The sequence below is a fragment of the Lutjanus erythropterus genome, chromosome 11 (assembly GCF_056507025.1).
Source record: "Lutjanus erythropterus isolate fLutEry1 chromosome 11, fLutEry1.hap2, whole genome shotgun sequence".
NCBI classification, from domain to species: Eukaryota; Metazoa; Chordata; class Actinopteri; order Lutjaniformes; family Lutjanidae; genus Lutjanus; species Lutjanus erythropterus.
The window spans coordinates 26705877-26728729 of NC_139327.1; the positions used below are offsets into that span (position 1 = coordinate 26705877).

The window sequence follows — 22853 nt, forward strand, 5'->3', positions numbered from 1 at the left end:
CTCCTTTTCAATCGTTGAATAAATAGCAAGTCACAAAATAAACATATTGTGGAATGTGAAGGATGAGTCAAGTGATCTCAGAGCCTGAGGGAAGAAGCTGCACTGTAATCTGGTGGCATGGCAATGGAAACTTCTGTATCTCTTGCCAGGTGGCTATGGCTGGGGTGGGTATTATCTTTTAGAATTCTCTTGCCTCTTACTTTTTCAGCACTGCTTGGCTTGATTTTTCTACAGCCTCTACGCCACGTTGAGCTGTTTCTTGGGATGAATTTGTCTACTGTCTTCCTCAGTCACTTCTGCAGACAGAGACATCAAGCTTACCAAAAGTAAAATTGCTGACCTTTCCCCAATGGTAAGATTCTGCTGCTATCATAGCAACTAATGCGATATATACTGTCTTGCTATAATAAATGTGATGTTCGTTATACAGTAGCTTGATTGTAGCTTGATTTCCTACAATATCCCTTAGATCATTAAAGTGTTTAAGTGAAGCTCAGAAAGTTTTGGTCTGTAAATGTAAAAAACAGATTTCGATGCCATGGTGTTCTTACATTATCATGAGGAAGTATTTTACATGGCAACAACATTAGCCACCTTGCTAGCAGCATTAGCTCAAAGCTGTAAGACTACAAGAAAAACACTGACCTGTTTACATGTGTTTTCAGGAGCATTTTAAAGTTGACCCAGTTGCTTTGAAGAATGCCTGAGTGTGCCTTACCAATAAGAGTTTTTTTTTTAATTATTCATATATGATGGAGTATTAGACTCAAGAGTGAATTGAGTCAACAACTCAAGTGCCCTTCGGTGGTTGCAAGTGAAGGATTCTGTATCTAAGATAAAGTGGGCAAGAGTAGGAAAGAGGCTTGAGCTGAAAGATGTTGTAAATAATTGCTGTTTCATCTTGAGACCTTGAAAAGGCAGCTGCAGTTTTATTGCATTCTTACAAATTTGACGAACCAGGCTACAAGGCCTCTTGGCTATACACTGACTGCAGGCCTAGAGTTTTTGGCAGTGATCTTTTCTGAACTGTACAAAGGCAGCGACTGCTAATCTGCCATTGATACGGGGTTTAATGATTGTATTGCAGTTATTTTTACCAACTATACAAAATACTATAGCTAAAAATTGAGCAGCAGCCTTGATGCATTGACTGTGTGAACTCTAGTGACATATGCAGTGATAAATGTACTTTCTTCATCTTTTTTCCATAAGTAACTGCTTGTGTAGAACACACATTTTGCAATATAAAAAATATGTCTTCATAGGCTACCTTCTATTTAACCCTATCACCAGACATGTTACAGAAATATTGCACAATTCTGAAAAATTCCTGGAATACTTTCAATGACAATTTTATTTTCTTCCTGTAATATCTGGGTAAGGCAACTATAGCATGATTACTGTGAAGGAAAGATAATGATTATAGCAAATAGACATTATACAACTTAAATTGGTTAAATTGAAGGAAAGACTGTAGTTCTAATCAACAAAAAAGGTGATTAAAGTCTGCCAGTCGTGTTATACACCCACCCACAAGTGAAACTTCATCTTTAGTTTGTGCTTTTCACACTGAAAAGGACACACTGAACCTTGACACTGGATGTAAATCATGAGGTGTGGAATCATCTAATATGGATATCATTTTCAGGGAAACTGGGCTGTGCATCTGTAAATGTGCCTTGAAAAATAATTTCCTGCCAACCAGTTTCCTGTCTGATGGACACTTTGGATTCTCACCATCAACATTAAACATAAGAAATGGGATTACAGCTTTACTAGAAGTGTTTTTCTGTTTCCCTCACCCTGCCCAGAACAGAAAAGCCTTTGCACTGAAATGACTGCAGCAGGGACGAATGGTCTCTGATGCATTGCATGTTTTCAGACCAGGTTAGTCTCATTCCCAAGTCATCACATTCACATAACAATGATTTGTTACTGCCACTCAGCAACTCATACGGTACCCATTAGCTGAAAGAGATGTACTGAGGTTTTTAAGTGACTTCAATGTAAATCCATCTGTGGCTGTATGAGACACACCGGGCTGTCGGCTGTTGTGTAATGAGGGACAAAGTCTGCATATGGAGAGCGTGAGTGGATAGATGGCTGAGGTTTGTGTCCCATGTGATTCTTGTTAATGTTAATAACTTTTCACAATAATAATAACTTTTCACAATAATAATTGTGAAAAGTTATTAAAAGTTTTTTGAGTCACTTCAGAGAGTCTATGGTCTTAAACTAAACGTAGCTATGCAGTTTTAGTGCCTAAACCTAACCAATCTGTAAGCATTTCACAGTGTTAAGGAGATGTTAGAAAAGCCTTCTGGACGTGTCTGATACAGCCACGAAAGGGTACCTTGTCCTTCAGTATGAGATACCGAGGAGAGGTGACAAATTGGCAGAAAGTGACAAGCTGGGATGAAAATGGGTTGTTCAAATAGATGAGAGGAATTTGCACATTACTTAAATGTTAAGTTTAAATAAAGATAAGCTTAGAGTTGTTCTCCTGTGTGACTGTTAAATTATTAAGAGCAGAACTAGTTTATAAAAATAACAGTCACAGTTAGACCAGTATGAAAGTTCTGATATGACAATACTTAAGCAGTAGAAGCATCTCTCAACTCCAGGTAGGTATTATTTCCCTTGATGTTTAATGTGTAATACTGATCTCTGTGATGTGAAGCCGTAAAATTGAAATGCAAATGCCTGTGCAGTGGTTTGGAAATTTTACACTGCCAGCAAGTGCAAAAGTGACCTTGTACCTTGTACTTACTGAGCTTTGAAATAAAGTTGTTTTAAAACTGAACAAACTCTGGACATCAGTATTAAATCCACAAGTTACATAAAAGTACAACACCAGCTTTAAACACTGGTCTGGTATTACAAACCATTTCATTTAAGAAAAAGGGGTTCAATTACTGACATATGGCGAAATTAAAAGTGTACAAAAGTATGTACACAAAACTTACATGGACTCAACAGAAACTTATTAACTGAATAACCTTTTGATTATCCTTCTACAAAATGGTGGATTTGTGTGAAAAGGGGGGAGGAAAGATTGAGTTCTCAGTAATTTAAACATACTACAAGGAGTTTTTAACTGGTTATGAAAGAGTCTCACCTAAATACTGATGCTTCTGTGTGACCAACACAAACTAACAAGATCATCAGCAAGAAGACTTGCTATTTCCATACAGTTATTTTGCATGCCAACAGGTCAAATCCTCCTTGAAATCAGGCAAAATGATTCTCTGAGACAAAGTTACAGTGAGTAGTATGTTAGCCAGTTAGAAAGAAGCACATTTGTCTTCAGCTTTTTATTTTTGTTATACTTTTTGAGATTGTTTTTGTCCAAAAAGGCCCCCAAAAATCATCAAAATATGAAAGTTCCTTGTTGCTACTTTAATCTGTCATTGAAGTTTTTTACGATGTTCTGTGGTGGAAATGTGTTTCAATAAATAATAAATACAAATATCTGTCTTTCTGTACATTTAATCTTGCATTTGCAAATGGACTCAGCATACAGAGACTGAAGCAAAGAGCCAAGCACTGTGGCAGAGTGTTGGGTTTAACGTCAGCACAGGTGGGAGGGATGTTTACTCAAACATTTCTCTATGATTACCTCTGTTATAGGATGGAATATTCCCATGTGTTCAGCTGTATCTGCGCTCACGCTCCGTGTCCTTGCAAGCAAGATAAGAATCGGCTTCAATTAGGTTCTGGTGAGCTCCCAGTCATGTACACACTTCTCACTAGTTACACAATATCTTATAAGGACTTCTTGGGTTTATGGGGACCTTTGGCCTGATATTGTACATCTGTATAAGGACATCAATGTCTTAAATGGACATGAAGGTTAAAACAGTATACCTATGCAGAGAACAATGTGTATATCTGTATTATTGTGAGTAAATATAAATTTCCAAAGGAATGACTAGTGTCGGCTTAGACTTGAATCAACCCGAGTTAAATGTGTTACTTGTTTTCAAGCATGATAGAACATTAGTTGTTGTTGCAAGGAGGTCTCAGTTTAATACTGATGCCTTTATAACAAGACCATCTACAAATGTGATCAACTATTTCTATATAGTTATTCTTAATGCCTGCCCCCTGGGTCAGATATATGAGTCTGTGTTTAGATTTTTACAAGCAAAGTTATAGTGACTCGCCTGTTAACCATTTAAATAGAAGCAGTTTATATCTCAAGTTTTTTCTTGAGATATATATATACATATATATATATTTTTTTAAAGATATATTTTGGGGTTATGGCAGTGGAAACAGTACCACTTTTGTCCACAAGGGCGTCCAAAATTCACACAATGTTCCTTGTAGTAGCTTTAACATGGGTCTGCATATGTTTGGTCTTTTTCGTGAGCAACAGATGAGGAGTTGATTGGTAAAAACAGATTAACATCATTTTTTTTTAGAATTAGTTTAGAAATTGTTTGAAATTCCCCTGAGTGCATAATAAAAACATGATTTATGAAAACTCAAAAAAAAATTGAGATGTCAAAACAATCCAACATCTGCTTGATTGATATTCAGTCCTTTAAAAAACATGATGCAGGAAGATAAATAAAAACAGAGATATCTGTTTTTGCAAAAAAACATCTCAAATGTTGAATATAAATGTCCTCACATGCCGACATAAAACAAATTTAAGCAGGGAACTAAAGCTGGTAAATGAGGTAGATCCCATCCATCAAAAATGCCTTTATTCTCATTTGCCTCTTTCTTCTGATTTAGCGCAGAAATAAACACTCACAGATTTAGAACTGTATACAATATTTATTGACAATGTATTAATTTCCATAGGTTTTTCATAGTAAAGACAGACACTGACTTTTACAGGGCTTATCTTTGAGCTCCGGGTTTCTGGGAATGTTCTCGTGAGTGGCACATACAAGGATTTTTCAAGGTGGAGGGTGTTGAGAGGGGAGGAAGGATTGACGCTGCTTGGAGTGAAGTCCAGGGCAGCAGGAGGCTAAGGCTTCTTCTGTGAGTGTGTGCAAACATACACTGTCACCAAGATGTGTCATTTAGGCTTTTAGGATGTCAGTCTGTCCTTGCGCTCCAGAGAAGACTCTGCTGTCTGATGAAAACCTTGCATTTCCAAAAACCATTACTTTCCAGGAATGTCGAAAAAAAAAAAAAAAGCTATTTTAAAACCTTGTCCAACCATGTATTTTTTAAACTTTATACACGGGATCATGAAAGGATTTACATGTCATTGAGTTTTCAGAATCCAAAGAGGACAGTGTAATCATTCTGTATAGTATAAATGTGAAAATTGCCAAAATTGGATTTACAAGGTTTTGCCAAACAACAGTGTTAGCAGTTTTTTTCTTTACATAGGAGTATAGAAGTATAAAAATATATGAAACAAAAAAAGCATTGTGAAGTACAAACACATATTCAGTGTAGAACTTATGAAGCAGACCTTTTCTTGCCAGTTGCCGGTGTGCTTTGGAAACACAGTACAGTCTGGCGACATACATCCACTACACACTCTTACACTCAAATGCACCATATCATACCACATACAGTATTATTCTGAAGATAAACATAGTCTGTTATACTGGGTTGGTCGAGACTTGTCTATGGCTGAAATGGATTTATAAACCCTGATTCCAAAAAAGTTGGGACACCTTGTAAAATTAAATTAAGACAGTGATTTGCACTGGATAAAAACAATTAATTGCTGCATTTACAAATGCAGGTTAAGGCTCTACCATGCAAGAAGAAAACCATATATCAGTATCCAGAAACGGCACCAACTTCTTGGGCCGGAGCTCATCTGAGATGGACTGACGGATGGTGGAGAACTGTGCTGTGGTCTGACGAGTCCTCATTTTAAAATGTTTTTGGAAACCACGGACACTGTGTTCATCCAGGACTGTCCAGATTGTTAACAGCACTAACTTCAGAAGTCAGCATCTGTGACAATATGGGGGTGTGTTAGTGGCCATGACACGGCTAACTATCACATCTGTAAAGGCCACATTGACGCCGGACAGTACATGCAGGTTTTGGAGCAACATATGTTACCATCCAGACATCTTTTTCAGGGACGTCCCTGCTTAATTCAGCAAAACAATGTCAAACCACATTCTGCGTGTATTACAACAGCAACCAGACCCGTCTCTCATTTAAAATGTGTAGTGTATTATGAAGCAAATTCCACAGCAATTAGTGTCCTCAGTTCCCAAATGCTTACAAAGTCTTGTTAAAGAAAAGGTGATGTATCACAGTTGAAAACATGCCCCTGTTTAACTCTTTTGGAATGTGTTGCAGGCATTAAATTCAAAATTGGTGTGTATTTACAAAAAAATTAACATATCTTTGTTTTGTATTCAACAGGATATAGGTCAAAGAGAAATTGCAAATCATTGCATTCTGTTTTTATTTACGTTTTACACGGCGTCCCAGCCGTTTTGGGATTTGAATTTGTAGTACCTTAATGACTGTTAAAGAATTTTAGGTGTGATTTTGCCAAAGCTGAAAAAGGTGTGTCATACTGTTAGTACTGTAAACTTATTAAACAGTATTATGGGGTTTGCGTTAAGCAGGAACAGTAAACAAATTGTAGAGAAAACATCTGAAACAAGCTCACTAAGGTACTTTTCCTTAAGTACAATTCTTGGGTTTGACGGTGTAGTTTGTGTTGTAGTGTTGTTAATTGTGTGATTTGTGCTGACCTGAGATGGTTAACTTTCGGGCTGAAACGAAGGCATCTCTAGCCTCTTTATCACTTAAACCCTTGTGTGTGTGTGCGTGTGTGTGTGTGTGTGTGTGTGTGTGCCTGTGGGCATGTGTTTGTGTGTGTACGTGTATGTGTGTTTGGAAAAAGAGGTGTACATTAAGCTGTATTTAGCTGATCATTGGTACAAGAAATTGTTCGACTTTTGCTGACACATTACAGCAGATACATGCTGCAAAAGAATATCAACTACATTCATGAATACATGTTACATTTTGGCAAAAACCAAAGAAATGTGCTTTGACAAACAGAGCAAAAAGAAACAAAAACAAAATGATCAAGTGACACTGTAAAATAGACTATTTACATTGTTTCACATCAGCCTTTGCATTCTCTTAATATTACAGTATATATGATTTTGGAAATATCCTTTTGTCTTCTGTATTGAAAGCTCATAGGTATTTATTTACAGGAATAATATGTTCCGATTGCTGATAATTAATATACTATCTGATATATACATACTTTTTAAATATGTGTTTTTGGGGTCATGATCCCAAATTTGAGTTCAACTCATAATCATCTATAGAAAAGTTTACAATGCCAATAATCAGTTTTCTAATAGAATTCAGAATCTGCCTGGATCCCTTCACATATGTTTTTTTTTTTACACGTACAAAATAAACACATTTCTTTGAGATAAAGGTATATTAAAACAAGAAAGATGAAAAGAAGAGATTTTGTTGACATAATCACCAGAATTATTAAAAAACAAACAAACAAAACATAACAAATTTACTTATTATAGGCAGTTTTCCATACCATGGATCAACACAGTGTGAAAATATTCATTCTGATGAGTAACATGTAAATACCAGTGAGGTTAAAGTAAAAAGTTCAAAGTGAACTGGACTACACAATGTTCACTCAAAGTTTACATTTCAGTTGTTGGGCAGTGTTTGTGAAAATGCATCGTTGTGTCATTCTTCAACAGACTAACAAACTGTTAGGTAAATGCTTTATAGAAAAATGTAAATACTTTTAAATATAATCATCAATATTTGCAATACCAACCAGACATACTCTTGAATAGATGAATTACAGACTTAAGGTATGTACTGTATGCTCTTTTGTGAGGTGAATTAGACACAAAAAGCACAAATTAAATGGGTGAGGAAGGAGAAAATGATCATAAAACAGAATATCAAGGAGTTACTACTGTACAAAGCATGCAGTGAGACATAACTGTATGTGGCTACATTTTAAGTAAACATTTATAATATTCGTGTTAAAGTGTTCACTCACACCTCCACAATTAAAACGAATGGCGTACCAGATGAAATGATCCCTTTAAATTAGAACTTTGTTGATTAAGGTGAATTCAAATGAAGCGTATGAGACAAAGGAGACAAAGACTCCAGTTTCTAGTGATTCTTGAAAGATATTTGGAGTTACCTTCTCTTCCTTTCAGCGTCAGCACTTCATGTCGGCTCCTTCAACTTGCAGTCTGAAGAGTCAGAAGAGGCCATAATACGGTTCATTCATACGGACAGTGTGGCAGGTCGATGGGGACGGGGATATGACACTCTTGTGTGTGTATTGCAGCCCTAGTTGTAGTTTTACATTTTAACTTTGCTGTAACTGAAACAAAAATAAAAGTGTGATCATAGTCATATTGATAAGACAGCCCCCGTAAGCACCAGGTGTTAGAAGAACTATGGTACAGCCTCTATGGCTTTTAAGAACTTGTGTGCAAAATCTTTTATAAAATCTTTAGCTTGTGTACATACAGTCAAAAGCACAGCATCGATAGTAAATAATCTGTAATTAACTGCAATAAGTTCTTTTTGGATTTACGGCTATTTCCTTTGCGATCAACAGCCCGTTTTTCAATCTGGAAACAAAAAGGTTTTAAACCGATAATAATTGTAATAATTTTGCTTGGGAGGCAGATACAATGTATAAATTCATTGTCAACAGAAAGAGAAATCATTTCTATAAAAATAAGATTAAAATAATGATTTAAAAAGTTGATTTTTGATGAGTTTTGTGCTTTTTATGCATCCTGGAGTCCTTTTAGCTTTGCCATCTGTGTTCTTATTGAACCATGGAAGAATTATCATAGCTAATAAAGTGCCTTTTCAGCAGTTGGGATTTTTTTTAAATCAATAATGTAAATATGTGTCCAAGAAAGTGAAACTAGAGAGTTGAAAAGGGAATTTTGTATTGTCCCTATAATAATTGCTATACAGGTGATATTTACATATACAGCTGTTTGAAAACTAAACTACTTTTTCTGGATACAGTTTTCCTCAAAGACATACATACTATGTATTTGTGTTTCAGGGAAAATTATTAATAATTATAATAAGATATAAGTAAAGCCAATTTGGCTGAAAACTGAAAACTATTTAATATTTTCTCTCATATATATTTCTCTATCACTCTTTTTGTTCTTTACTCTCTTTGAACAGTTTGACACCGTGGACAGAACACAATAATAGGAATCCAAATTAGCTTTATGCTTCTTTACATTATGCCATTTTGACCTTCAGCAGGCTTCTTGAGTGCAATCTTACTTAAAACCTGGCAGTTTTGGAATGATATTAGTTGATATTAATTAATGCCACCTCATTAAAACAGTTTATGAACTGAGAAAACGCACTGAAATAAATTATATCGTTCTCCCAATATATTAAAGTAGAAAAAGGCTGATCTGAAATTTCTTCGACAACACATGATATTGTAAATTGTGAACTTCAGGCCCTTAATATTTGTATGAAATTAATTGTAGTAACAATAAATTTGTGTCTCAGACATGATTAATCATAGAAAGCCCTGTTGACCTGAACTTGCTTCAGCAATTTTTATCAGTGAAAGTAAATGGTAATTTAAATATGTTGATTTGTCAATTTGTATCTAACCGATATGATATTTTGGCAATGGATTATGTATGCTGTAAGTCTAACATGATACAAACATAAAAAAAATATGCAAACAAACATTTAAAAAAAACATCAAGATACACAAATCACAAAATATGTAAAATTTTAAACAATTACTCAGGAACAGGCACCTTATATGTTTGTAATCTCTCGTCTATAAGGTTCTTATGTGTTAGCCAGCAAGTGTGGTGTTCCAAGATACGATGGATCCAGTCCTGAATATAATAATTCAGTCCAGTGTTACAAGATCACATACAAAATGAAACAAACCAGATACAAACAAGAAATGAGCAACATATTTTGCTGTTTGTTCTTGCCCTCACCGATGTCCATTTTCCTTTTAGTTGACATAGTAAAGCCAGTAAACAATGTTGAAGAAGGAAAAGACGGTTGGGAAGATCATCCTCGACCATTTGTCGATAGAGTTTACATCAGTCAAGTCTGGGATGGTGATCTTTAGCTGTGAAGCGCGCCTCCGTAGTCGGCTCTTCTTTTGACTCATGTGGCACTCCAGCGTGTTTCGGCCGAAGTTGTGCCTGGCCAGTCCTGCTTTGCGGTACTGTAGAGTCGAGCTGTCGTATGTCAACATGGTGTTCCGCGGGTCGTTGAGACCCAGAGCGAGCTCTGAAACGCCCATGTCGTTCTTGATGTCCAGGGTGCCCAAAAGGATGTTTTCATGTGGATCCATCTGCCCAAGGAAAACAGTCTAGTGTATTAATAACACAACATTTTTCTCTAATGAATCACATTTTACCTCCACAACTACCAGACTAGTTTTCAATAATGTCCAGCTCGTTGTACATTATCCCACTTATTACATGGCAATCGTCATTATCAAAAAAAAGTTTGATTTAAAAATGATGATAGTGAAGAATAGATAGATAGAGTAAAGGAATTACTCATCATGAATCAGCCTGAATGATACTGTGTCTTCTTAAAGTTAACATTTGTCATTATTATGGTGTTGATAGTCTTAATAACAGTGTTGTAATATGTTTGTGTATAGATTACATTAACTGCAATACATAATAAGAATGACTCGTGTTAGCTAATGTTAGCTATCTAGCTAGCCAGCCTGCTAGCAGGACTACTTTTTCATGGGTGCAGGAAACATTTCCATGGTAAATGCAAGCTGCACCAATCAGAGACATCACTGTTACACTTAAGGATTGTGGGTAGTGTAGTGCTTCTCCATGACATTATGAATAAAGGGGTTTGTCCTTCTTTCTTTCTACCATTGTTTCACATTCTTATAGCTCGTGGTCAGTCTACTTTGGATGGTTATAACATTATGGCTAATAATCTAAATCCTTCTGAATTTAAATTGGATTTTCACTTCTAGAAACTCACTGTTAAGCGCTATTCAGGAATAACATAATGTACTTCTTTAAATTAAAACTGTAGTAGTTTCTGCTCTAAATGTGTAGCGGTTTGGCCCAGTTTGACATTTTGAAAATAGGTTTTACGTACCTTATTCTTTTGATCGCCGAGTCCAATTGCTGCATCATCAACAAAGATTGGTTCCCACATCGAGTCATGGCCGTCAAGATCTCTTTGTTTCATTCTTGCATACAGAGTATCATCTCTGCCAACTACATTCCCCACCAGCCACTGGAGGCAAACAGAATCACCATGGTTACTCACGAAAAGTGGCGGAAGGATGTTTCATTTGTGTAGGTGGGTATAAGTTTACAACAATGTACAATTCATGAAAAAATGAGGTTCTTATACATACAAGTAACTACAAATACTTTTCCTATTTCTTTCTGCTGAGTTCTGTACTCAACCCATATCAGCATGTCCATGTGTAGCATGTTACGGTTAAGCTCTACTAGTAAGCATTTGGTTCATGTCAGCTGGGAACACAAAATGGGAAAGAAAACACAACTCTTTCAAAACAAAGAGCCAAGTGGCTCAGAGACCTTCTTTCCCTCTGTTTCAGCTGGCAACATGTCACACTCAAACAGGGATAGGGCAAGCTTATTAGACTGGCTTTCCTTGGCACAGTGAAGGCAGGAAACATTGGGTCAACCCTCCATTTGAAGTGGTGACATTTCTTTTCTTTGCAAGTAATTATTCCAAGCTCCTCAGACAGCTTTATGAATAATTAAATTAAAATTTCATTGCAAAGTAAAGAAAACATTTGATTCTGGCAATCTAGAGCAAAGAAAATTGCTCTCACTTGAAAATGTGAGCACATGGGAGCTCATCAAGAGTGTTTGCTTCTGAAACAAAAAAAATCATTCCTTTCTAAATGAAAATAAAAGTTCTATAAACTACAGAAGCAAGCTAAGCTGTTTTTACCTTGTTTGGATCCATCCTCATCTTTTCATTGTTGGCTGTAGCTGTCTTCTCAGCTGCCTTTTTCTGCCGCTGAGGACCCCGTCCAAAGAAGATGTAGTTTACCAGCGCGTACTCCAGCAGGGCCAGGAAGACGAAGACGAAGCAGCCCATTAGGTACATGTCTATGGCCTTGACATAGGGGATTTTGGGGAGGGTTTCTCTCAGATGGGTGTTAATGGTAGTCATGGTGAGCACGGTGGTAATACCTGGTGAAGGAAGACCATATTTATTACAAAATATATTCAGAAAAATGGATCAATATTACATTATAATATGAAATATTTCTTGTTATCACAACATGATATAAGTTATCACATGACACATGATACTGATCCATTTTTCTTTTTGCAGTATGGCAGCAATAAGTTGCAGTACTTCATAAACTATGAATCAGCAGTTGACATTATGTCTCTTTTATGCAATAACCACAAACAAGAGGGCTGAGCACCCACAAATCTACCTCTTGCATTATTCTTCTTATTAAATCAATAGCAGCACCTGAATCTGAAGCCCTTGCTTACTGTATTATTCTGACTGATTGTGTGACAGTTTTAATCCTCCCAACTAAGAGACATCTTTGTGATCAACTTGATACCATGTCTGTGCTTCATTAAGCCTGTCAGGATCAATGAAACCGAGGGGCTTACCCCCATGACTTCAAACTATGCATCGGGAGACAGGCTAAAAGACGTGCACCTGAAGCGGCGCAGCGATTTGAAATTCAAATGTCAACCTTGGTCTTGTTCATTAGCGGAGAACACCTACTGAGAAAAGTTGTAGACAGTTTTCAAAAGCCTCGCCCAGCATGCCGTGGGGATACTTACTGCCAGATCGACTGTGCATATCAATGTGTTGAGTTTGTGCTTGTTATGAGTGGCACGCTAACTCTTGCTAGCAGTAATTTAATTTCACATTTTTTGTCATTTTAGCCATGCACTGTCTTTTGGATGTAGTGTGCTTACCATAGTGTGTGTCCATGTTATAATCTATATGCAGGAATTATAGACGGTATGAGAGGCCCGATTCTAAAGCTTATATATGATTTTCCATGCATGATTAAATAATTGTGTTCTCAGCTCTTATGTAGCGCTCACGAATCCACCCCCACGCACCTGTACATTCTACTTCGAAAGCACACAAAGCGTGATTACTTAAGGCAATTTCTATTGAGGGTCTCAGTAAACAATTACTAAATTATTATACAGCTGTCACAAAGCTGTCAGATGACCACTGCTCAAAATAGGATTCAGGCAATTTTCCCAAGCTGTTGCTGCGAGAGCTTAACAATAACAACAAAGGATTTCAGCAGCACAGTGGCCATGTGATTCAGCCAGTACAGGCCCATTTTAATGCCTGAAACCAGGTCAGAGTAAAGTGGTTCTTGAATCTAGTGTAGATTGGGGGGTGACTGAACATTTCCCAACTCTGCTGACCCGTCTCCATTATGGAGCATTACCTTTTTTTTCATTAAATCCCATGCATGCCTTCCCCACTGGATCACTAAATGCAGCTCAGTCGTCAATCAGCGAAATTGCCTTGTCGACTAAAGCGAGGGATGGGTAGAAGGATGGATGAAGCGGGGTGGATGGTGCTGGGTGAAAAGAAGGCGGGGAGCTTCCAATAAACACAGAATAAGCTAGAAGCTCAATACAAACCTCACAGGCTGCACAGGGTTTACATAATCGAGGGTGACGGGGGGGAAATTGTGACTTCCAAAAAAGCACGGAGGCTCCCGAATCAGAGTGGAAACAAATCACCTCATAATACGTCTGTGGGACACGGCAACATTTGTTCTACTGTGATGGATATTTGACCCTGTTAACACCCACAGTGATTGTAAAAGTGAAACAGTGCAGTTGTGCATGAGTGCAGTTCGATTCTGCTTTCTTCATGATCGTTTAACACAAAGTCAATTAATGAATGAAGTTATAAAGGTAAATATTTAATATAACTGAGCAATGAAAACAGTGAAAAGTCTGCAAAAACAAACTAATTATTTTAACTAAAGTTAGTGTCCAGGCTGCCTTAAAATTTAAGCTGACAAAGTGAGGTAATTTGTAAGGAGTTCTGTAATGAGAATTGATGTAATCATTATTTGAAATGATTCAAAACAAATACAATTTTCTTGAGAAAACAATTTGCAGTAGTTTAAGATATTAAGTTGAACCAAGAACTCTTCAGTCACACTGATGAACATTACAGACAAATTTGATTTCCTCCTCAGTTTGAAGACTCAGTTCTTCATTTCACAAAAAGAACTTGTAGCTGCTCCTGTTGGAACACTTTGCTCTCACTAGGATAATGTCAGTTTATTAAATTTTAAGTGTAATCAAGTGAGGACTGAACTCAAGCTTTAGGTAACACTTTATATTAACCATTATTAATAAATCAGTCAGCATTTGCACATGCAGGACTTTGTGGTCAAGTCGGTAACAATAAATGTGCAATGTCCAAGTAGAATTTCAAAATAAAGGCACAAAAACTACTTCAGTAAGTGTAAGAAACAAAACTACTTGGGGAGGTTAAGAAAAAGATCATGCTTTGTACATGTACACAATGCAACACAATGCAAAGTGACCGTACTGTAACTTAATGTAACATAATGTAACATAATGTAATGTAGTATAGCATCAGTTATAACTGTATGCAATAATGTTTATAGATATCTGGTCCATGTAATGATTTCTTAAAGATTTACAAATTATTTGATAATAATGAAGAAAAAACTGATTGTTTGTCAACATAATGATTTGGTACCATTCTTAAGTGTTCCGTAAAAAAAAAAAAATTTAAGCATAATTAACTTAAATAAATAAAACTTGCATATTAATGTTAAGTTAATGAGAAAAGATTAGTCATTTCTACTTAATCTTTTTAAACATTTTACCTACTCAACTTACCTGCAGCTTTGTATTTGTACTGGGACATAGATCAAGCAGGTCATCTACAACTACTGCTTTTACCTTTCTAAGTAAATTCAATGTTTATGCAACAGATTTTCATGTCTGACTCTGATGTGAAATATGTTGTAAATCTTTTCTTTTCCCCATCTCGTCACCTCTAATGTTGCCTGTCTCTATTTGCCCTTCAAGTAAATGATGTGACTGGTATGAGGCGAAAATGGGGAAAGGAAATAATCTGTGAATGGCTTTCTGTTGGGTTGCCCTGGTCAGTCTATTTCAGCGCCAGTGCAATCTTCTTCACCCCTTTTTCAACGTGTCCTGCCTATCTATCTGTATTTGTATTGCCGGCCTCACCCAGAGCCACTCTGGCAGCAGAGGCGTCATAGTTGATCCAGAAGGAGACCCAGGAGAGGATGGTGATAAGTATAGAAGGCATGTACGTCTGCAGGATGAAGTACCCAATGTTTCTCTTCAGCTTAAAACTCAGGGACAGACGAGGGTAAGCACCTGCAGAGACGGGACGGGGGTAAGAAAAAAGCAGGCAGAAGCAGTGTTAGGTGATGTATTTCCACAGTGTTTGCCACAGCTGCCAGGTATCCAGGACTTTATGTTTTCTGATGCTATTTTAGAGACCTCTCTTCCCTACAGTGTATATTTATTTTAAAGATAACTTTCCCCTACAGCGTATATTTCGAGATGTTCTCAGACCTCAAGTTCAAACAAAAAGTCTTCCAACCAAAGAAAAACCCCGAACAAACAAACCAAAAAACAAACAAACCCAAAAAAAAACAGGTATTTGTCAGATAACAGTGATAGTTTCTGATCTGCCGTCTGTATGGTTAAGTCTAAGCGCTAAATCTTACATGTTTAAGGTTAAAGAAAGTTTGTTTTAGTGATTTAAAGAAACCAAAGTTGACTGTTGGTAGGATATGAGCTAACACCAGGCTCTGGTGCTGAAATCACCCAATCATTAATTCTAGGTTTTCACATCATATGTAATAAAGCATAACAACGTTCAAACTAGAGCCTGACCAATATATCAGTCGACTGTTATTATCTACGTGATATTGGCCTATCACAGATATAAAGGTCTGTATGGGAATCTCTGTATGTGTTGTCCAATATGCGCCTTTACGAAAACTCTTTTTTTACCGGAGCATAATGTATTTTGTTTTATTTGTTAGCTTTAGAGACAGCATTCTGTGTATATTTGAGGCCTTTTCTTGATGCAGGTTTCATAAATACACATATTTTGCTCTGTTTGTGTTATTTATAGAAATTTACAATTATTAAAAATACCAGTAAAAATGTTTCAGTGCCCTGATGTCATTTTGCATGATAAAGTTTATTGGTAAACTGTAAAATATCCTGCCTCCTTTACATATCTTTGTCACAAGTATTAACCACTTTTGAGGGATGATTGCAAAAATGTGTGTTTATGCATATATTTTATATTTTGTATAAATAATATTGGCTGATATATGATGCAGTTGTGAGGGCATCCTTAAATGTGGGCTGTACTCCCTCAGCAGTTCTTTCTCCGAGCTCAGTTATCAACATTAGTTTTCCATACTGTAAATCATCACGACATAAAGCAGCTAGGGTGCTGACTGCTCATGCCCATCCTGAGTCTCTCATCCTCTAGTTGTTCTTTGTAGAAGCACTCAGTAAAAAGCCATATTTGTTGTCTCTACTGAACTGAAGCATCAGCGATCTCCAGAATTACCTGTTTTATAGTGCCTGTGCAAGAGGGTTGATGGTTGAGGGTCCTCCTTTTTTTTCCTTCTGCTTATCTCTGCTCTATTTGAAATAAGCCCACGGCAGAGTTTTGATAAGGCCAAATTGTATCAACACACGTATTTCTCTCCTTAGGGAACAGGCTGTATTTTGGTTTGTTTTGCATTACAACTGACGAGGGCAAAGGCACCAGAAGGAGAGCCACAGTACACTGTAATATACAGTTTATTGGAAAGCCATGCAGAAACAGAAGAGGGGCGAGGGAGGAAGATTAAGTCCTTTTAATGAAAGCACCAACAATCCACCAGCCGCAGCTCCTCTTGGCACGCCACCACTTAGATCTGCTGTTTCAGTTAGCTAATATGAGCACAAGCCGCAGAGAGAATCGCTGAATTATTTCTTTATGAAGTGAGGAAACAACTTGGTTAGAGAATGACGGGACTGAGGTGCAGCGGTGAATATTTATTATTCATAAGGACAACAATGACATTGCCCATCCTTGGAGGGAAACATGACACTTGTATTGGATAAATGCCCGGGCACTCTGCTGACGTTTGCATTTCTGAGTGACCCCCAGGTCGCTCCCTCCGTATCGCAGTCGACAGCACATTAAAAGGGAATCCCCCGTCTACCATATCTCTGTATAAGGCAATACAATCAGGCACACTGCAGGGACACACTGGAGCAGACTTACTTTGCATTCATATTAATGGTCAACAAACACACACAGGTGCACACATACAAATATTGCGAAAGCATTATGTTGTTAATAGGGTTGTGTGTAAATGTGTGACCCCAGCCGACAAAACGAGCCCTCTCATTGGCCAAGTCTCTACTCTCTTATTGCATTCATGTTCTTCTCTCATTGAATACAGTATCCAGAAACTGTATTCAGCAGAACCACTGTCCCGCTTACATTTGCCTTGCTTGCATGACAAATTCATGAATATGAAAATGCAGTGGAGATGAATATTTCATTGTATCAGACAGCATTCCTTTTGTTTATTGCTGTTAAATAAGTCATGGTGTCTTCTGTCTCCCAGGACGGTGTTTCATTCGAAGGTTTGTATGTGGGTTCGTACATTTACATAACATTTTGCATTTCTGGAAATTAGCAGATGCTATTTTCATATCAGGAAGTGCAAACAATGAAATGAGTCAATATTTATGAAATGCCATATTGCCCTCTTTGCAGTGGCATAATTGTGATGAAATGAAATAACCCTGAGAGACAGAAAGTAATTAAAAGGGTTTGGGATTTTTAACATATATAAAGGCAAAGTAATGACAGTTACATGTGTGTATGTACAAAATTGAACATTTACACCTCAAGGTAATATTTATTTTAGGGCTAATAATACTGTGTTCCATTATAATGTACTGGTGTTGCTGTTTGCATGTTCAACCCCAGTACATTCAATTAACTCAAGCTTAAAATAGCAATATGCAACAAAAAACACACTAAAATGAGTACAACTGCCCAAATATGAATCTGTGACAGGCTGCAGAAACACTGCAGGAGCACAAGACGAGCACAACAATGTAAATTGTGACTTTACATGGACAGACAACTGTCAGTTGTCTGTCCATGTTTTTATGATTCATTACAGTAAATATATTACAGATTTCTACTCTCACTTGGCCTCTTTTATGACTGGTGTGGTTCATGCAGTTCAGCCCGCCTGTTTCCATTACCTGTGGAGAAGACGACGTTCTTGGAGATGAGCTTGTGATCCACAATGGAGAACTGGGGCAGCTCAATCTTGTCCACCCCCGTCACAGCGTTGTCTCCTCCTCGCCAGTAGAACTCAATGTCATCTGTGGTGTAACCATCTGAGGTGGGGCACAGAGAAGAGGAATCACTGAGGATTGTTAATGGTCTGTGTGTATGTTCATAATCATGTCCCATCTGGATCCTGCACAGTCCAGTTAATTAATCACTTGGCACTTGAATAGGGTTGCATATGTCACCATTTTACATTCAGCTCACAGCAAACACAGTTATTAGTATTTGGTAGAATAAACATCAGGTTATCCATGGCTGGCTCTTACATCATACTTAAATTCGTGTATATGCATTTATAGTATCAGTGTGTTTTCTTATTTGGTACTATTACCTGCATGTTGTATATTAAAGAGTAACTTTAACCTTAACCTTATTTTCTCACATTTCTGTATCCAAGTAACTAATGAAACTCAGTGTAAGTTCAATCAGGAAGACCATCTTATGTCTTTCTGTCCTTGCTCTCTTTACCCACTTATTCTCCATCAGCTATCCATGGGCGTTCACTCCAAGTTAACCAACCAGATTTTAGCCACAGCCACCATCCGCCAATCGTGTCGTTGTGCCAGATCTTTAAATTTGTTCTTGCCACCGCTTTCAGCTATCATTTCTGCACGGAATTATCGCGACCCTCCTCCACCCCGTTCTCCTCCAGTTCTTCTAATCCAGTGCCCAGGTCGAGCTCATCAGAAGTCTAGTCCTCATCTCATCAACAGTCAGCCATCCCTTCACCACCACCGCCAGCGTCTAGACTCCATCGGAGGTTTCTTTACTAATCACGGCTTGATGATGATGTCACGACGGAGTCTAACTGCCAAAGACTTTTCACAGTCCTCTCTAAATCGGGCACATGTCAATAAATATACTTGTACACTCAAAATGGGTCTCCCCTGATTGAAATAGGGACAGCAATTTTTGAAAGTGGTCCAGTATTGAGAAAGAGTGCAGCAGCTGACAAAAGCTAAACTGAGCTAAAACATAATATCTCAAAGTATGTCCACCAAAAGTGCTAGACAGAGACATTTTTTAGAGAGTAAGGTATGTTTTGTTTAACCAGAAACTGGGGTTTTTTTTTTCTTTTGAGCTCTCAGCAAACTAACCAGACTCCCTTTGCAAAACTGTTATTTTAACATAATCATTGTCATTTTCACTCAAACTTGACAGAAACAAAATAAAACTCACCAGAAAGGTCTTGGCTTGTCTTTCCACTCCTCCAACAACCAGCAACTTTGGTTGTTTAGTCAAAATAAACCCTTTATTCACAGCGGAAGATGAAAATATTCTGGCTGTACTCACTGTTTTTCCCTCCTGCTTCTCTCAATTTTGAATGAAGACAACAATATTAAAATTACAGTCTTGTCAAGGGGGTCTGGTTAGTTTGGTGACAGCAATAACACAGCTGTTCCTGGTTAAACAAAACATATCTTTTTTTAAAATCTCCGTAGCAAAGAAAAATGAGCGAGAATGAATGGGAGTCAGTGAATCTGGCATGACACTGTCAAGTAGCAACACTGTCATCATTATTCAGTTACTGTGGTTGAAAAACACTTTTTGTGCTTTGAAAAGTACCAGTAGCGGCAGCTTATTATTATTTCTATTATTATTTTATGTTCAAAAGTGGCCACTTGTGTGCCCTTGACTCTTTTTGACCCATCACTTGTGTTAATCCGGCATGACACAACCATGGAAACACTCAGGTGAAATCCTAGGGAGTGAATTTTTTAACAGGTTTTTTTTTTTTTATGTCTTGATAAGTATTCACACAGTGCAGCTGTCCATTGCAGGCACAGGCAACAGTGGGCCACTAAGCAGCCCTACAGCAGCCCCACCTCAACATATTCTTCTCAGGAACTTATAAGTGAGGCTTACATGCTGATGTCTTTGTATTGTATCCTTGACAATAACTCAATTATGAAAAAGCCAGTTAAAACTATGAATTATGAAATCAAGTTGAGCATATAACACACCACACAGTGGCAGAAGGAATCCTGCATATATGGGACTAAATATATATGAGTCAACTTTATTATGTTTTGTCCCATGAGCGACTCAATTATTAAATAGCAAGAGCAAGACTGATTAAACAACCAGGCTTGGCATCTATTTTCACGGCTAAAACCCAGTAAAATCCGCAAAGGGACAAGAAGCAAGTCCATTAATATTAATCTGAACCAAATCTACTCGCTCTTTTGCTCTCATTTTGGCCAAATCAGCAGAGACATGGACAGCAAAGCGGCCAGTGGGCAGGAGCGATAAATGATTGAGTAACATGGTACTCTGTAGTTATAGCTCAAGACAAGTGCTGTTGCAAAGAAGAAAAGTAGAAAATCTTCATTAGACCATGAAACTTGGCTCTTGCATAATCCACTGCCTACTGTCTGCTCGGGTGCAGCTGCCATGTCTGCTGACTTCAGGGCATAAGAGCATTGGTCTCAGAGAGGGGAGAGGGAGGACTTTGAGTAGATGTGGAGAGACAGGAGACAGCTGGGGTTGGTGCACTTTTTTTTTTTTTTTTTTTTAGAAGGGTGGCTCTCAACTTAAGCCAAGCTGGAACTATGTGAAACTCAATTAAAGTAGCAATTTGAAAAGTAAAAAAGTAAGTAAAAAAGGCATATATTATCATCATGCAGAGGTGGGAAGTAATGAAGTACTGAAAGAGAAAATGCACCACTTTTCATGTGGATGTGCAGTCAGTGCTAATGGTGAATGGAGTCAATTGAAGCAATATATTCTGAGAGAAGCGTAGAAAATTGAAATCCATTGCTCTTCCTGCATCCAGTGACATCACTGGATTGCAGGTTATTTCAGCTTGGAGTCTCCACCTCCGAGTAGCCAGCAGACATGCTATTTGAGTAATTTTCTCACCTGACACTATGTTTTGGCACACAAAGTAATAGCTACAGGCTTGGGTGGCGATAACGCAGCAACATGGTTAAGGGAGTTCCTAGCTCACTCACAATCCATCCTGATACATGCCGGCACTGCTGCTTGGCTCAGGGAACAGGAAAACTCACTTTTCTTGGTCAATATAGCACACACTGAGGAATTAATTGCTTCAGTTGACTCTATTTACCATCAGCACTGACTGGACATCCACAAGAAAAGTGCAGATTTTTTTTTCCCTTACGAACTCCTATATTTATATATGTATATCCTATACAAATATCTACACTATTACTTACATTTCCTTGGTCTATCCATCAGCGCATATCATGCATGACCAGTGTCAAAAGGTGAAGTAGAAATGTCCTTCAGAGCCTGTACTTTTTGCTTTTATATTCTGAGTACATTTCAGAGCCTGTAGTTCTTAATTTGTACTTGAGTGAATAAGTTAAATCAGTACTTCTACTTTTACTAGTCTTTTTTTTGCACTTTAAAGAAAGTCTCTGTGTGTTTTTGCCTCCTCTGTCATCATGTGAACTTGTGTGTGTTTGAATTCCTCTTATTCATTTAGATTACATGTTCTTTATTATCTACAAAAAACGAAATTAATTTTACTGAGATCAGCACCATACAAACAGACAAAACAATAGATAATCAAAATAAGCACCACAGAGCATTGTGTTCTACTAATTCAATAGTACTGGAAGTTGTATTGAGGTCTCCCTGTACCACAACAGAAGTCATCATAATAATAAACCATGGTAGAGTGCTGTAAAAAAAAAAAAAAAAAAAAAAAAGAGCACTGCTGAACAACATGTACATCACACAAAACAGCCTGTCTTAAAGCACAAATGGCATTATTGTTCTTCCATTTTGGCACAGGGCCACAAAAGGGTTGTGACACAAAGCCTTCCTTTTGGTGCAACCAAGTCAGGATGCTATATGTTGCACATGGCAAGCTAGCAGCGCTGGAATATCTCTGACAGCTCATCAGAATGAGTGTATCGAAGTGTGAACTTGCTCGACTGAGGGGCAGGAGGCCAAGACTTACAATACATTTTGCTGCCTCGAGACAAACAACTGAATATTGCAGCCTTACATCATGAAACATGATAAAACTGTTCACTCGCTCCTGACGTGCATGTGTTGCGCTGCATTTTAGGGAACAGCAGGAGGCGGATTAAACAACACTCGGAAAATGTTTCCAGTAACTCGACATGCAACATAATAATCATTTTTGCTGCTTGCAACAGTTGTTACAAGTGCATGTTTTCTGCGATGGGGATTTGCATGCATGTTAGTTGAGTCTGCGTGAGCGGGTCATTTGATTGTATGCGTGGAAGTTTTTGCATTAATGTGTGTGACCATTACTGTGTCAAATATTGATGATGGGGAGATTTAGCAGCCAGAAAGTGAATTAACATGTTTGTTTTGCATGAGAATATACAGTATGTGTGGGATGGCGGTGATGACGGGGCCGGGCTGGATGAGGAATGAAAGCATGTCTGACAGAACAATTTAAAGGGAACTCCCACGCCGTTACATTGATTACTGCACAC

At 37.7% G+C, this 22853-nt stretch overlaps 1 protein-coding gene and 1 long non-coding RNA gene across 2 annotated transcripts in view; one reads left to right on the forward strand and one right to left on the reverse strand.

Annotated features, from left to right (window-relative positions):
• Positions 1–322: 322 nt before the first annotated feature.
• On the forward strand, positions 323–19282 carry LOC146319253 (uncharacterized). Its single transcript, XR_014771536.1, has 6 exons — positions 323–352; positions 3631–3719; positions 11221–11322; positions 11991–12102; positions 18301–18466; positions 19013–19282. It is a non-coding gene; the product is annotated as an uncharacterized LOC146319253 (long non-coding RNA).
• Positions 6548–22853, reverse strand: part of gabrb2b (gamma-aminobutyric acid type A receptor subunit beta2b) — an 82880-nt gene continuing 66574 nt past the window's right edge. The window contains exons 6-10 of the mRNA XM_084729841.1: positions 18324–18461; positions 15246–15398; positions 11950–12194; positions 11116–11256; positions 6548–10333 (exon numbers count right to left, since the gene is read on the reverse strand). Coding sequence (XP_084585967.1) covers positions 9986–10333; positions 11116–11256; positions 11950–12194; positions 15246–15398; positions 18324–18461 — 1025 coding nt within the window. The 3' untranslated portion in view covers positions 6548–9985. The remainder of the gene's footprint in view (positions 10334–11115; positions 11257–11949; positions 12195–15245; positions 15399–18323; positions 18462–22853) is intronic.